The 16,169-nt window shown below is 42.9% G+C and overlaps 6 protein-coding genes across 6 annotated transcripts; 2 read left to right on the top strand and 4 right to left on the bottom strand.

Moving 5' to 3' along the window:
* Positions 1 to 264: 264 nt before the first annotated feature.
* EAE97_005213 (uncharacterized protein) lies at positions 265 to 939 on the top strand (the record flags this gene model as incomplete). The annotated part of the gene is made up of 1 exon (XM_038875725.1): positions 265 to 939. One exon carries the CDS (start codon positions 265 to 267, stop codon positions 937 to 939), a length of 675 nt encoding a protein of 224 aa, XP_038733062.1.
* A 426-nt stretch (positions 940 to 1,365) lies between these two features.
* On the bottom strand, positions 1,366 to 1,807 carry EAE97_005212 (uncharacterized protein; the record flags this gene model as incomplete). Its single annotated transcript, XM_038875724.1, has 2 exons — positions 1,366 to 1,510; positions 1,644 to 1,807. 2 exons carry the CDS (start codon positions 1,805 to 1,807, stop codon positions 1,366 to 1,368), a joined length of 309 nt encoding a protein of 102 aa, XP_038733061.1.
* Positions 1,808 to 2,611: 804 nt separating this feature from the next.
* On the bottom strand, positions 2,612 to 4,447 carry EAE97_005211 (uncharacterized protein; the record flags this gene model as incomplete). The annotated part of the gene is made up of 3 exons (XM_038875723.1): positions 2,612 to 2,956; positions 3,006 to 3,888; positions 4,406 to 4,447. 3 exons carry the CDS (start codon positions 4,445 to 4,447, stop codon positions 2,712 to 2,714), a joined length of 1,170 nt encoding a protein of 389 aa, XP_038733060.1. The 3' UTR covers positions 2,612 to 2,711.
* A 420-nt stretch (positions 4,448 to 4,867) lies between these two features.
* Positions 4,868 to 6,589, bottom strand: EAE97_005210 (uncharacterized protein; the record flags this gene model as incomplete). The annotated part of the gene is made up of 3 exons (XM_038875722.1): positions 6,063 to 6,589; positions 5,177 to 6,003; positions 4,868 to 5,124 (listed from the first exon to the last, which is right to left on the bottom strand). The coding sequence occupies exons 1-3, from the start codon at positions 6,104 to 6,106 to the stop codon at positions 4,868 to 4,870; spliced, it is 1,128 nt and encodes a 375-aa protein (XP_038733059.1). The 5' UTR covers positions 6,107 to 6,589.
* A 1,437-nt stretch (positions 6,590 to 8,026) lies between these two features.
* Positions 8,027 to 9,381, top strand: EAE97_005209 (uncharacterized protein; the record flags this gene model as incomplete). The annotated part of the gene is made up of 4 exons (XM_038875721.1): positions 8,027 to 8,182; positions 8,234 to 8,369; positions 8,424 to 8,550; positions 8,601 to 9,381. 4 exons carry the CDS (start codon positions 8,027 to 8,029, stop codon positions 9,379 to 9,381), a joined length of 1,200 nt encoding a protein of 399 aa, XP_038733058.1.
* Positions 9,382 to 11,549: 2,168 nt separating this feature from the next.
* On the bottom strand, positions 11,550 to 12,332 carry EAE97_005208 (uncharacterized protein; the record flags this gene model as incomplete). The annotated part of the gene is made up of 3 exons (XM_038875720.1): positions 11,550 to 11,588; positions 11,638 to 12,220; positions 12,271 to 12,332. The coding sequence occupies 3 exons, from the start codon at positions 12,330 to 12,332 to the stop codon at positions 11,550 to 11,552; spliced, it is 684 nt and encodes a 227-aa protein (XP_038733057.1).
* Between the last annotated feature and the right edge of the window lie 3,837 nt (positions 12,333 to 16,169).

Raw genomic sequence — 16,169 nt, 5'->3', positions numbered from 1 at the left:
ATTCATGATCTGCATCAGCTTCGTGATATAAACATCACATTTTTCCCCTGTTACCTCAACACGAGAGTCATACATACGCCATACACCATCCGCCAATTTGATCAGACCTTGCGATTCTCGGCACAATACTAATCTAACATCATTACTACCATATCATCTCAACGGGAACTCTCTGATACATCAATTACAGCGGGACATCTTGTCAATTCAATCAATCCCATCAGTTCCATCATTCTGGCGTCGTTCAACCACAATATCTTTACAATGTCAACCGAGTGTAAACTCCTGGCAAAGATATGGTGCTCGCCAACACCTACAGCACCTTCCGCAAAGGCACTCCACACTGCATGCCTATCATACCTCGAATCTGTCAAACTGGCAACATCCTGCTTAAGTCCTGAGCCTCGCACTTTGGAAAGTCTACCTGCCGAGATCCAATACCAGATCATCAGAAATTTAGGATTTGTAGGGAAAACTAAACTCAGACAGACAAACCATTTCTACAACGCCACCATTCCAGCTCCCACCCCCACTGATGAAGAGCTTCGTGAATTAATCCTTGCTACCGAATCGGAAAACTTTGCAATAGAAAGACAACTATTAGCCTGTAATAACTGTTTACGCTTGCGACATGTAGCCAAATTCAGAGACACTCAGACAAGAGGGAAAAGAATCCGCGATGGCCCGCAGCGCTATCTTCGTCTCTGTCTGCAGTGTGCAATTTGGAAGGGATGGTATCGGCTTGGTAAATTTATCCAAGTAGACGGAGAGGATGTGTACATTTGTCGATGTAGGAGAGCTACACCAAAGGCAAACCTGCCCCCTAATTGGCTTACTCATAAACGATGTACGGATTGTTATTCAAAAATAGAAACATCACGGCAGAGAGAAGACAGCAAGCGCAAGCCGAACGGTCTATTGAAGAAATGGATTGCATAAACGAAATACTTCACGTCGGAGCAGTTGCAAGAAAAAAGAGCCCTCTACTTTCATTTTGGATCGCGACACGCGCATCTATAGCTTTCTAGGGCATGTAGACCTTTTAGAGGAAGAAAATGATCCTACAAAAGGAGCTTCCCAAATAAACTCAATCCTTGGAAATTTGAAGAATAAACTCGCAGAATGGGAAAGCTTATTTGTCATTTCTTCACTTGAGAAGAGACATGAAAATATGGAGGAGCTAATAATCACTACGATACTAAAGCCACCGACTTGTCGTAATTTGGGTTTGCTAATGCAGATATAAAAATATCCACAATATCTCAAAATCGTATTGTCTTTACCACTAAACTTCGTACGACGCCCAGGTCATTCAACCACGAGAAGCGTCAAAACAATCACAGCCATAATTCAGCGACCATAACCTTAAACAACTCTCTTGACCTCTTCTCCAACAACAAGCAAAGGCTTCTCTGAGCTGAAGTTTGGAACATCTCCCATAATAGTTGGGCCTTCGGCGGCTGCACCGGCAGCCCATGCCTCCTTGCTCTCGAACCAAAGAATTGCTTGCCTATAGTTCTTTGATTAGCCATCATACCACATAATTGTCATTCGGTGTCCAGCAATCATCTTCCTACACACACACATATATATATATATATACCTGGAACAAGAACAGCACACAAAACTCGAGGAAAACATACATAGAGTATCCTGCGCTCTCATCCAACTTGGTAACAGTCCAATTCTTCAATCCGTGAGCACCCCATTTCTCTTGGACAAGTGGCATATGTGTCTTCATATAGTAGTCTAAATCGAAAGTCGAGGTTTCGGTCTTAGGGTATATGACGGTGACAATTACGGACATTTTGGCGGCTTATCCGATTATTTTTGGGATATAGATTGCAAGGGTATTGGAGTTATAAGGTCAGAGTTTATCCACGAATTGTCAATTTGTTGTTGTTGTCGTTGGAAGAGTTGAGATTAAGGAAAGAAAAAAAGAAGAGGGGTTGCTGTCAACACGACTACTTTATAATCAACCCCGCACCTTCTTCCGTGCACGACGATAATTAACACAAGCTTCCGTACAGCCAGAAAATGTACAACTCCGACGCGATATACGCTAAATCGGTGTTAACAAATCAGCACAATCGATTATGTCTTCGACTTCAACGCGATTGAATACCTACGGGCTCACACACGGTACCTACTCGGCGATGCTTCTTCAAAAACACCACCGAGTAGGCTCCTGGACAACATATTAAATACTCGCCTGCTCACAAGCTCTGTCAGATTGATACCTGGTACTTGTAGATCAGAAGCATTTGCTTTTCCCGAAAAATACGTGTAGAGTTCTCTATTGATGTTCTGTTTACTGGACGGACGAGCGAGTACTTAAAATCGCACTTCTGTTGGTCCGATTTCAAGTAGTGGGAGTTGTGTCACAATTGACAAACAGATCTTCATGTTTATGCAGTGTGACGATGGGTGGATCGACATCTGGTAATCGTGGCAGGATATATGCACGTGACCATACAGGAGAAGAGGAAAGAATGGTGGTATGGAATGGAATGAGATAGTGTAGGACCAATCAAAAGTGCCTTGTTAGTTGTAGTGATTGGAGACGGAAAGCTCGAAGTATAAGGTCAAGCATTAGAATTTGAGATTTTGATAAATACTTAGATTTCTAATACGAATATGTAAAATACGACCACCCGCATTAAAAGAATGCTTTCACCACCGAAACAAATGATTTCCTTCACAACTCCACATCAGCGCCTCCTATCGTGCTCGCCATGCCATCCATTTCCATCATCTCGCGCTACATAACCACTTTGCAGGTCGACTGCATCCCAACCCCTCTGCACCATTCTCTGAGCAAAAGATTTCCTATCCAATCCTCCTCCAAGAGATGTTGAGATTTCATTGCTAGGTAAAGCCTGAGATTGGAATGGTCGTGAATAATGCGATTCATATCCAGAGAGATGCGTTGGCTTTTGATGACTAGGCTCTGAATCTATAAATCGTTAGTCTATTGAAAGCAGCACAGACAGCAGGACACGTACCATTATTCAAACCTAATTTCGATATACTCATAAGGCCCAGATTCCGATAGTCTCTCAAGCTGGCAGACCAGGTCTCATTTGCTCCTTCTTCGCTGGTGTTCGATATAGACGGCGCCATTCCTTTGAAAGGATAGCTGGAGAGAGAAATGCGGGGAATTTCTTTAGATGTCTTTTTCCATGGTAGTCGAGTAGATAAGGAAGTTGTAATTGGTTTGCTGTTGTTCTTGTTGGCTCGTTTTCGACGACGATGTAGAAGCCAAGATACGAGCGCGAAGACCAAGATAAAGGCGATCCCGCCACTAGCGCCCCAGGCGATGAGTCTCGTATCGGTTGTAGTGCCGGAAGGGAGGGCAGTGCTAGTTGTTGGAGATAGGGATGTGGAGCTGGCTGCGTAGAGAGGAGAGGTTATGGAAGAGGGATCAGGAGATGTTGGAACGGAGGTTGATGTGATTGTGAATAAAGGTAGTGAGTCAGAGAGGTAAGTAGTGTCTGATGAGATATAAGGTAATGTATACACCGATATTCGGACAGCTGTGAATGTCGATATCGATGTTACAGTCACAATACGGGGAACAGCTGACATAAATGTGCCTTTACCGTTGGCAGCATTGCAGTTGGTCAATATTGTACTTGATGGCGCAATTCCGGTGGAAATTGGGATATCGGATGTGGTCAAATAGAGAGTTGAGGACGCTGTAGGCTCATCTCCAGAGTTTGAATAGTTCAAAGATGACTGGGTCGAGTACCTTGTACTGTTCCAACGTGTAGTCCTTGACGATTTTGGATATGCTGATGATAGAAGTTGATCATTTGTAGATGCTCCAGGCGGGATCGTCGTAGAAATTGTAGGGAGTGGAAAAGTTGCCGTTGGAAGGAAGCTCGTCTGAAACGTAGTGCTATGTGAGCCAGGAAAGTTCAAAGCATGAGTCACCGACTTGAATGCCGCAGGATATAGATGAGCTTGAGGGCAACTAGTAGTGTTGCTAGAGCATGGATCGATATCACAGCACCCTTGAAATGAAGGGTTTTGGCTTGAACATATCCACCAACTTCCAGAAGAACAATACACATTCGGCCAATAGGAGCCAAGATTCATTGATCCCTCGTCTCCAGCTTCCCCGTGTCCGAGTCCAGCTGCTCGAAGGTCGCTCTCTGGGCACCCTTTGCTGTTGCAGGGGTTGCTCGTGCAGCATCCGAAAAAGGTTGGTGTTTGAGCTGTGCAGATATACCTATAATTGAATCATTCAGCATTGTTATACAAGATGATAGATGAGCGCCCCACCACTATCAAAACATTTGGTTAGTGATGGTCTGTAAAATAAATGAATGACATTTACGGGACGAGTACTCTGGAGACATTCGAGCAGGTAGGTTCAAAGCAAAGAAATTATTATACTCACAAGACCTCCTAGAGGACAAGTACCCATAGTATCGTTTGTCATATCGCCAGAATATCGGTAGAAGCCGGACAAGGTAGGTTATTAGGATGAACGGTATGGCGTTTGGAGTTTCAAGATGGATTAAGAAAGTGATAGAAAATGTTTGAGCTAAAGGTTACTAGGCTTCCAGCAAACCTTTTGTAAATAAAAATTGAGAAGGAAATGGAAATTGGGCTAATGAGAAATTCGTTACTAAATTTGTGAATCGACAAAAAGAAGATCACGAGAGACCGATTCACCTCTCTCGAACGCAAATTCGTGCGGATATTGAGCAGTATTCTTTGAACACCCCGTTATTCAATATAGTAAGTACTATGTGAATAACGATGATGGTGAAATTCGTGAGGCAGATCCGAAGAAACATACGTGAAAATGAAAAAGCACCCCACTTCTCAATATCACTCCAATGTGGTCCTGCATATCTCAATTTCTGGAAGACTCCGATTTCAAAACTTCCGGTAATGATGCCCGGGAAGGATCCTCGGATGTTTCTGGTAGTCCTACTGTTCCTGGTCGGGAAAAAAATGATTTTTGTTGAAGAGGCGGGGATTCGACTTCATGTAAAATGGAAGAGTCGATCTCATGGTAATTAGAAAAGTCTGGAGATTGAGGCGCCGATTGATAAGGTGGAGCAGGAATAAGAGGTGGAGATGATGGTATCTCTGATACTGGGCGATAATCTGCTAAATCATTAATGAGACATTCTGCTGTTCCTGGAGCAGATGTAATTACCTTTCTGCGACGCTTTAGCGTCTGAAGGGCCACCTTCATATACGAAAGGTGATGAAGTAACTTTGACCACGGACATGTCTTGAGTTGGTGGTTGATAATATGGCTCGACTGCACCTGCCAATGGAGATCTCTTTTTCCGTCGTTGGACACAAAAGATAACCAAAAGAACAAGTAGGATAATAACCACTCCACCTAAAGCACTCCCTATGATTGCAGTAATGGGTAATTTTGAGTTTGAGCTGTGAGCAGTTGAGCTTACTGTCACACTCGCTGTAGCCGATTCTTGAGATGATGGAGTTTGGGTCGATGTAGTGTCAGCAGCAGAATTTGTTACAGTAGAGGAGGTAGTCGAAGGTAAAGAAATTGAATGAGGTGCAGAGATCGAAGATAGCGTCGAAGATGATGAAGTCGAGGACGGTAAAGTCAAAATTGTTGAAATAGACAATGATGAAGTGCAGACAGATGGAGACTTAGAGGAAATAACAGAGGTAAATTCAGCTGGAACGCTGTTGAATGCTGCAGCGTAGAGCCTGGATAATGGACAACCATTCTCATGACATGGATCAAATTTCTCCATCGAACCAGGCTCATTGCTATCATCACAGCAACCTTGAAATGAGGGAGTTTGTCTGGAGCAAGTATACCAGACTCCTCCGCTGGGGCAACCCGCATTTGGCCAGTACGATCCATCGTTGCTAGAAGCGTCCGGACCACCCGCAGTTCCCATTCCTGCAGCTAAAAGGTCTTCTTCAGGGCAGCCAATTCCATTACATGGATCACTGGCGCAACACCCGAAGAATGTCGGCGACTGATCTAGACATATCCACCTGAGAAAAAAAGAAATCTATCAGCGATATTCTGGGCCTGGCTACAATATGGAGCTTACCAATTCCCGCCGAGTGGGCATGATCCTATAGGAGTTGTAGACATATTTCTTTGCTTAGTTGATGAAATTATGATCTGGAAATTTTTTGGCGGAAACTTCTCATTAGACAAGTGATAAGCCGAAGATTCGATTAAAGTTCCACGTATCGGGTATAATGGAGATGATATAAATACAGCTAGTTTAGAACGAAATATCTAGGGAGCCTGATATCTCAAGTCTGTTGTGGAAGGTATCATGATAATAGTGGCTTGCATCGAAACGAACAGTAACGAGACCAGGATGATGACCTAGCATTAGTTTTAATTTGTGAAGACAATATTCCATCTGTGGGTAGTACGCTGAGCTCTAACTATGAGTAACTATGGTATGTTGTACAACAAACGGCAACTTTGACTGCCATTACCCGTTACAATGTTTGCATCTTCCATTTACTGACAGAACTCGCCACATGAAGTCCTAAAGAAGAAACCTGCAGACAATAAAACGAGCTCATCAATCCGGACGAATGAAATGAGTCTTGATTTACCATTGTTTAAGAACAGTGATATCGGACGTGATGTCACAGATTCATGACGAATGGTTTGTGTTATCCCGCAAACATACAAGCATTTAACAGAAGTATCGACCTCCTGTTACCCCATAAACATCTACAGCTTGATTGATATAGTCATAGTGCGAGGTCGACATGTATACACTAGCACTTGATAAAATTGGTTGATTGATGATGACTAGGAAACTGCAACCAATTTCTGCGACTCAATGTTCGTGGTCGATCTTTCATGCAAGGCCTAATGGATTGATACTACAATTCCTGCTTGAGCCCCTGCTTCGAGCTTCTCCGGTCAAATATGCGAATTGAGTCTGCCTTGCACTGCAAGCTAATACTCTGAACGGTTCATTTGGAGTGGGGTGATGTTTTTCGGCAGGCCCGATTGACACAACCTGACAGTAACATCTAGCCTGATCGGACTTGATATGGACTGTGACATAAACGCGACATGAACATGAGGGGTGCGAATGAACTTGGATCCAATGATTATCCCCAAATTCTGGCTGATGTCGATCCTCTCTTTCAACTGCGGAAGATACCTCCAATCTCTTGCCCCGCTTTCTCTTCTCTCAGCCTTTCTCTATCCCAGAGACAGGACGTAACACCAAGGAATAGTAGTTATGTTGACACCGTTGGGCGATCCTAACAATAAATCGAGACAAAGCCTGCAAAACCATGGACAGTACATCATCGATGCAGCTCAAAGTCGAGCCAAAAATTTCTGAGAGGCTCCATGTTGTACCACATGGAGAAAGTGACTGCAATGGAGTCGGTTTTGTAGAGCTTACACGTGCTGCTGGACGTGCTAGTACTAACTTGGTTGTAGCGCAAATTACCATAGTACACGAAACGTGACACCCTTGTTTTACAATCTAGTGATCTGCTCGAGGAGTCACCAAAAATGAAATTTAGAGATTCTGGAGAAATAGACCTCTGAATGAATACATGAAAAGTGGATACTAGCGAAAATATTTTTGTTGCTCATTCTACATTTCACCACAAGCAACATTGTATCTTGAATGACCCGCTTCGTGACGCGTCAAAACACATCTTTTCAGGCGACTATTCGGGTCTTTGTTCAAAGCACTCAGATAGGCACCAGTAATCAGCCGTTCGGAATCAAGCAACTCAACTTCGACCTAGTTCTTCGAAAGTATGAGGCTCCGGCGGACAATGGAAGCTCCGCGGAGGCGGGCGCGGGCGCGGTTTTGTCACGTGCGCGGATATAACAAATGTATATATATTTCTCTATAGAACTTGACTTCGGCTTCCTAAAATATTCAATTTTATCTCTAATTTCCATCCTCTGAGTTCTCTTATTCCCACTGTTGCAACCATTCCGCGAAACATATTTTTCTCCATTCCTTATCACGTGCCGTTCACGACGGCCACACCCACTGAACAAGTCTTCGTCATGAGCGTCTCAGAGCTTATCGATTCTATCAATCTTGCTACTAGTAAATCTAGTGAGTTTAATGATGAAGACCAAGGGAAGCTCCTTAGTGCGTGTGGAAAACTACAATCAAGCCTAGAGGGTCCTCGGGATAAATTGATGAAAATGATATTCTCGGTGGGTATTCATTTTGTTCCTATGTCCAAATAGTTTCTGACGAAATTCCAGTCACTCCATCCAGTAGCAATTAGCCTCGCAGTGGACATGGAGATTTTCGATACAGCAGCTGTTTTGTCCGCGTCTGGAAAAGAAATTCGAGCCGAAGATCTGGCTTTGCCAAAAGATGCCGATACGTTGCTTATTGGTAAGTCGCGATCAGAAGAAGTTAAGGAATGTAAGGAACTGATCATCCATTCAGTTAGAGTCATGAGACTGTTGGTAGGAATGGGTTACTTCACTGAAATAGCCAGAGAAACCTACAAACCTACGCCACTAGCAAGCGCTCTGGTCGCATCATCTCCATATGGTCAAGCGTTGATTCATTTGTATGTGAAACCTAACTTCAAGTTTCTCTTTCATATTTAACAATTTCTAGCACAACCCAAAATGAAGTTGTAGCTGCTCTCCCAAAATACTTTGCCAAAAACGGCTATCAGAGCCCCAACGATGCATACGATGGTCCATTCCAGTTTGCTAGACAAACAGACCTCCATTGTTTTGATTGGATGGCTACTCGACCACGTATTCAACATGCTTTCAATACCGTGATGACCATTCCCCGCACTATTGGTCGTACGGCATGGTATGAGTATTTCCCTGTTGCGGAAAAGCTCAAGGTAGAATCACCTACAGATCCACTGATAGTTGATATTGGAGGAGGTATTGGACATGATTTAGTTCGTTTTAGAGAAGCACACCCAAGACTTCAAGGGAAACTTATTGTAGAGGATATCCCGGTAGTAGTTTCTGGTATCGCGCCAGGCTCTCTTCCTGACGGCATTGAAGCTCAACCATATGACTTCTTCAAACCACAACCTATCCACAATGCAAAAGCTTATTTTCTCGCCAACGTTCTGCACGATTGGCCTGACAAGCAAGCCTCTGTCATCCTCGAACAGATTAAGGATGCGATGGGTAAAGACAGTGTGTTATTGATCAACGAGAATTTGATGCAAGAAGAGAATGCATCATTTGAGAGTGCCTGTACAGACTGGATGATGATGGGCGGGTTTTCGGCATTAGAAAGGACAGAGAGGCAATTCAAGAAGCTGATCGAGAGTGTGGGACTGGTTTTGGTGAAGGTTTGGGGGGCTCCAGGTGTAGAAAATGGACCTTGGGAGGGAAGAAGACTATTGGAAGTGACCAAGGATGATTGAATGACTGGTAGTTTGGTACCATTTGTTCGTTAGATAAGCTATCAAATTTCGTGTTTATCATGTCAGACACAAGATAACGCAGCTCGATGTAACGGTAAATATTATTGAGTGATCATAAATCGGAATCGAAAGTACCGAATATTCATCCTTGGTAGTAGGCTATAGTTCGTGAAGCTGATATCGATCAATCCAGAAATTGAAACGGTCTAATCCATTAAGAGTAACATCTCAGGAAGAACAGGTGGGGTTCAATGCAACCAATCCAAGGGGTGACATAAGCGAGATCTCTCAGATGACACTTCTTCGGGTAAATCGGGTTGATTTATCATTTCTCACTCCATAAGTCACCATCCCCTCCAAATTCTGCGGGTTACTGCACCCTCATTTCAATATACTAATTCTCAAGCATTTTGTTGAAGATTTTGTTGAAGACTTTGTTGATATTGTTGGGAAGAAATTAATTCGTGTCGTAGGGCTGCATACAAGGTTGAATCTACGTCATCTGTCGAATCTCGATTCGATAACCTAAAATAAGAGCTGGGGATAACTCAGCCTTGTGCCAGGGTAAATCCTACTTGTACATGGAATATGTGGGCCAGAAACAGGTCAGTTGGTATGGAAACTCTTGAAAATTTATCAAGTGGTTCGCGAACTTACTACAGAACGAATTCGATATGACGGCAACGACTTGATGTTTGTTCATTGGTACAGCTATACCGCTTACGTCGAATCAAAGAGACGGAGAACGAAGTTTTTATAAATGAAGGAGAATGTTTTGTATCGCCAAGTCGTATAGCTGCACCTTGTACCACCTTCGCAATAGGTACTATTCAAGCTTTGGTAAAGGTATATATAATTATGGGGATCAATCGCTAATACAGATAAGCTATCAAAAAGAGAAATATATATTTTGAGTCGCAAAAAGGAAGAATCAGTCGACTCCGAAGAGAATTCTCGAATGCCCCTCCAACCAAGATGTCACCTCATCTTCCTCCACCTTGCAAATCTATTTTGGAAATGAAATTTTTTCTTGATACACAAGCACAACTTGAGATAGATCTATTTAAAAGGAAAATACAGTCGAAAATGGCGTCTTATACATAACTTCTCGATGCGAGGCATTTTGTTGCCAGAAGCTTTCATCCCGAGCATCCATCACTCGTACGAAAAGCGAAGGAATCTGGCATCAAACTACACGCAATGGGGACTGAACGAAAGGAGTCGACATGACTCATGGCCAAAAACGATGAAATGCCCCTGTCGCATAGCAGCCAAGTTCCCTCGAGATAAATAATTCTCCTTGGAGTGTCTGGTTTTCATTCGAGATAACACTTGTTGTCTCGAATACTTTGGAACTATCCATGCTACGCAAACGACACAATTCTTTGCTGTCGGAAGAAAAATGAGACTCGTACGAAGAAACTTGCAATCTACACATGGCTGCGGCCAGGCGAATTTCTATCTCTTTCTGGACCTCCCAAATGTTCGATTTGACCATCCTGATGTGCAAGCACATTTTCGTATAACGAGACCATCATTTGATATGCGAGGTAGATGAATTAAAGCATATGCTCAGGTAAATCAAGGAGTGTATGTCTTTAAGAGATCCATGAGTGGATGAATACCGTGGCGCCCCATTATAGCAAGTATTTCGTATTCTGACGCTAATCGAAAGATATCAAGACTCGCAGATGGATGTTGAGAGGCCAAAAAGAAATTATGCTTTTCGTCCAATGGGGTTTTATGCAGTGCAATCAGAGCTTGTCACTGTTTTTTTGTGGATTTTCGAGTCGCTTCCCAAAGATACACGCTTGGCAGACGTCGCTGAGTTTTTCGATCTGATCGATAATGTTTTCATTCCCCGATACGATGATAGCTTTTAGTAGTACTTGTTCTGAACGCCTAAAAGAGATCGGACGGTATAGCATGGCCACCGCAGAAGACAACATTCGGGATTGAGAGTTTTAGACTGGTGCAGCTCGGCATTGGGATTCGAAGTCTTCCGATAGATTCACTCCGATTGGCTGGCCTTATCATCACTTCGCTATTCTTGCACAACTAGTCGCCATCCTATAAGTCTGGGTTTATGTTAGATGATAACAAGAGTAAGGCATACCATGCACTTACATTTCATCGATGATCAGTATCAGGTGCTGATATGTTTTGGTCTAGAGTTGATGGTAATATCCTTCCATCCGATCGGTAGGCTAATGTACAGTTAGCCGTCCGCAGACATCTGATGAGAAGGAAGCCTACTATTGTCTCATCATGTCTATTCTCATACACCCATCTTCCCAGCTGGTATTGAGTCGTCACCGGAAGGTCATTGAGTATGGTAGTTGTAGGGTGGCTATAAATCGCCGTGATTGGGGAATCATGGGTACTGTCGTAAGCGATCGCCGCAGTCGAAGCGTTGTATGATGATGGTGCAGAGAGTGGAACGGTCTGGGTAGTAACAATAAGAGCTTCCCACGACCATTGTGACAAATCATACCCGGTGGATCGGGTGTCGAAGTGAGTGGGAATATGGATATGAGCACCTGTATGATGGAATACGTTATCGTCGTTATGAAAGTCACTTGCAGGTAATGGACTGTCGATTGGTCCCTGAATTAATTGCTCTGGTGCTTCTTGATGAAGATTGGCTTCATCGGAACCCCATTCATGAGACATGGGAGCAAGATCACCCTCGATACTTCTGTCATCAACCATGGAATCAACGTTGGAGTTGTGACCCCCTTCGTCAATCTGCTTTTGAGATGTGGTACTTGCTTCTGACTGCGTGCCAGTATCGTACTCGTGTCTTTGAAGTTCACGAGAGATTCCTTCACTCATAGACCTAAATAATGTCAGTGATACTTCGCGTACGGGCTCGAATGAAAGAATTACTTTTTGGTCTTCTGCTTTGGCTTTCTAGGACTTTGACCTTGGTCTTTTGAATGCTTGGCCATGATGGATGTTTGTTGTAAGAATTGATGTTAGAAGAAGATATATCGTTTGTTAAAAATGCTGATGCTAAAATGCAAAAGAAGTGTTGACCGTATATAGGGTATTTCGACTAACAGTGCCAGATATGTACAGGAGAAAAGAGGAAATATAATATGCTCTATAAGAGGAGCGGGCTACAAATTTATTCAGCTCCGGATGAAGCAGACCGCGAAGTTTGTAGTATTGAAAGTGATGAGTATAGAAATAGAGTTGACTGCTCGACTCTGAGAAGATAAAGGGGTTGTGCTTAGAAAGAGAGTGATATGTGAAGAGGGACAAGAGAGATATATGTTCAGCATTTGATCGTCTAAATGTGCTTCGCCTAAAAAGTGCGGTTGCCGAACCTTTGCGAACCATTTTGCGAGCCACTTGCAAAACTATTTTTTTCGACGTGAAGTGCACTCCTTGTAGTAAATTCTCTTAGCATGCCGCCTTACACCTCGAATATCTCAGAGTGTCAAATGCAAGCCAAAGCAACCAACCAGGTAAATGTAAAGAATACCTAGGTATCCATTTCTGTCATCAGTTACAAACACCACTATAGAAGAGTGGCAGTGCGTAGAGAAATAGCTATCACCTCTACACCGCATTAACATAACCAACCAGTAATATGAAGTTTGGTGATAGCTTATACCTGACTGACGACGGGAACTTAGCTTGGTTCTTCGAGAAAAAACTACCCTTGAATATATTTCCCAGTGTTTCCTCGGTTTTGCTCAAGTCTAAGCAATATATCACCATCACAATAACCTAATTAATTGAGACGATAGCAATATAATAGATCCCGCTCTTCATATGATTGGAGGTTTGAGAAAATATCAACGTATATACATAAAAGACAGGTTTGGATTGGTTTGTCTCGAGCTTCCTGCTTCGATGATCACGCAACTAGCTATCAAGCGCTTTTTTCTTTCAGTGCATGTGTAACAACACAAGGCCTGTTCTCTCCTCCAATTGGAAGCCTGTAGATCTTCACTTTTCTTGAATTGGTTAATTTTCAGTCTCTCACTAGCTATCAACCATCACATCAATCATCAATCACCCCGAGTCTCTGCATATCCGATATTCAAGATATGTTTCTTTCCTAGGCTTTTTTACAAAGCATCGTTCATTATTGATGTGAAAAAATGGAAGATTCTGTTGTTTTCGTTAAAATGTAGCATTGATAGAGTGAAATAGACGGATAATCTTAGTGATTGGATGCGTTGTCAAATTCAGCCTTCTTCTCTAGTGACAGATTAATTTTGTTTCATGAAGAAGCGCTAACAGCTGTAATTATTCACAGAATATGTAGTTATTTTGGAGGTAATTCTACCTGAAGGTCCAGGACGGTGGTGCAGATGCTTAAAATCCTCCATGATTACCGGTGATGAGTCTTCTGAGCTGCATCGCTGCACTGCGCCCTGATTTATCAGATGCTTGGTCCTATTAGTCCGACCCAAAGCGAACAAAGAGAATAAAAGTAAAGAGCTGGGAGCATTGTGCTGAATTTTATATAATGGAGTATTATATTTCGGCAAACACTAGTAAGCTTATTGTTCAACACATCATTAATGTTTAGCACCCCACCAAAACTCCAATCTTGAAGTTATCTATCATTCTCGTTCCTGACTTTCCCTGATTGATTATGGAGGGCAAGTGCTGATGGGCCGAGAGAATTTAGATTAATGCGTCAAACAATGTTTCTATTAGATTCAAATAATCGCATAACGAGTACCGGTACCTTGCTTTGTCTCACATCATTATCTGAATTTTACATGAATTGTCCAGTTACTACGAGTGGTTCATTGACACAAGCGGCAGGTCTACCACAGACACAACCCGGTGAAGTAATTAACCACAATAAAAATTCCCCACTTTCGTTCACAGAGGATTATCTTTGCAAAACAGAAAATCGATTATTCCAACCAGGTTTCGCAAATTACCACACACGAATTGGGCAAAGATAATGTATGCGCTGGCTCCAATGTGCAGGTCTGGAATCTTAAGCAATTACACAGGCGAATACTAGTAAAAGTAACTGCATTGCGAGAGTTGCCTATGCTCTGTAAATCATTAGAGTCACCTAAGTAATGTTCATACCCCAATGCACGGTGCGGTATTGATGCTGTGACTGGAGGAGAACCAAGGATCCGTGCAATTATCGATCTGATGGAATCTCACCCTAATGGGCTTTTTTTACATGATTCCAAAAAGCCGGTTTTTGGTCTCGGAATGGCAAATTTTGCACTTTTTACATTATGTGCAGGCTCACAGGAAGTGTGCTGATACTTGCATAGCATACTCTGGAAAAAATTTGTCTTGTTCTCTTTCTTTAGGGTATTTCGACCAAGGCACAACAGCACGTGACTAAGATCTAATCAAAGCGAAATTATACATCAACGAGAAATATCACGGAATAGTGAGCACGATACTATGGTGATCACGAATTTGATGGTACCTTGCCTGTTGATATTGGGTTCAATCATCCCTATCCATAAGTTTTGCTTTCATAATTTTCGTAACAGACTTGTAGGATGAGCAACGCCAGAAGAAAATGTCAGACCGAAGTGGACAGGGCTTGATTAAATTTCAAAGCCCTGTCAGGTGTTTATTGTCGTCCTGAACTAGTTCGAGGCTTTGCGGGTCCCTGTACAAGCAGTTTTCCAAAAATTCGTACTGTATCATTCCGGTTGGTTCCCTAAAGTCTGACAGGGTCGCTGTGTTACTTGTTTCTAGGCAACACACAAGTTTATACACAATGAAAGGAATGCTAAGAATTATTTTACCAAGTTGAGAAGCAGATGCGGTTATTGCTTTAAATTCAGACGCCCTGTTGAGCTAGCAAATATTCACGACTATTTGGGTATGATTGACGCCCGGAGATTTGTTCTGTGATACAGTCGGCTCGGGCAGAAGAAAGAATCAAACGAAAGAATACAACGAAAAAATGTAGCCAAACTTCCATCGATTCAAAAGTGTTATCTGATGTGTGCTACATGATAGTATCGAATTCAGATGTAGTCAGGTACAGAAACATCCATGTTGCCCATTAAACAAGAATTAACACAAGTCGGAATATTTTCTTCCAAAAATCCCAATCAACACAGACGATCTGCGGACAGCATGACCGCCAGGAGAGTATCACAAGATCGATTGAGATCAGAGTATTTTAACTCTCACCTTGTAGGACCTGCAATATCCAGACATGTCAAGAGGGGTTGCTGATTTGATAACGACCGGAAGGAACTTTCACCCCCGGAGCTGTGAGACCATTCAAATCTTTCGGTCGGCGGGCCTCCCGTCTGACAGCACCGTGTACGTCGTGTTCAAGATTGCCGAGTACTACACTGGCTTGTGCTACAGCATGATTGCATACTTTTGAATTGGAAGGATTATGTAGACAAAAAAGCTCATGGCCTGCTTGGCCAATTCCAGCAAGTGTCGATCATGCGGTCCGCTTCTGCGACCTCTTTCCTGATGATGTACAATTCCGTCTCGGCATAATCGGCATGGTCGGGACACTCTAAGAATGTGCAGGATCTTTCACGCGACTTCGCGAGGCAATTTTGATAGAACAGGGTGATATACTTATTGTCTTGAACTCGAGAAAAACACTGAATTTTAAAGGGGCCCTTGGTAAAATCTTAGTGCTGCGCACGTCTTCGAAGTTGACCATTGCACTTTGGCAGCGACTCGTGCCATTTGCCAACATACGAGGGCTCGCATGGTCATGTGACTGCGATGTAGTGCCAATAAAGTTCGTGTCGTGGAAATATTCCTGCAGAAAGAGCAGACCGACTTTCCCTACTCCCACATTC

Source organism: Botrytis byssoidea, assembly GCF_014898295.1.
Source record: "Botrytis byssoidea strain MUCL 94 chromosome Unknown BBYS_009, whole genome shotgun sequence".
Classification (NCBI taxonomy): Eukaryota; Fungi; Ascomycota; class Leotiomycetes; order Helotiales; family Sclerotiniaceae; genus Botrytis; species Botrytis byssoidea.
This window is presented reverse-complemented; position numbering and strand designations above follow the sequence as displayed.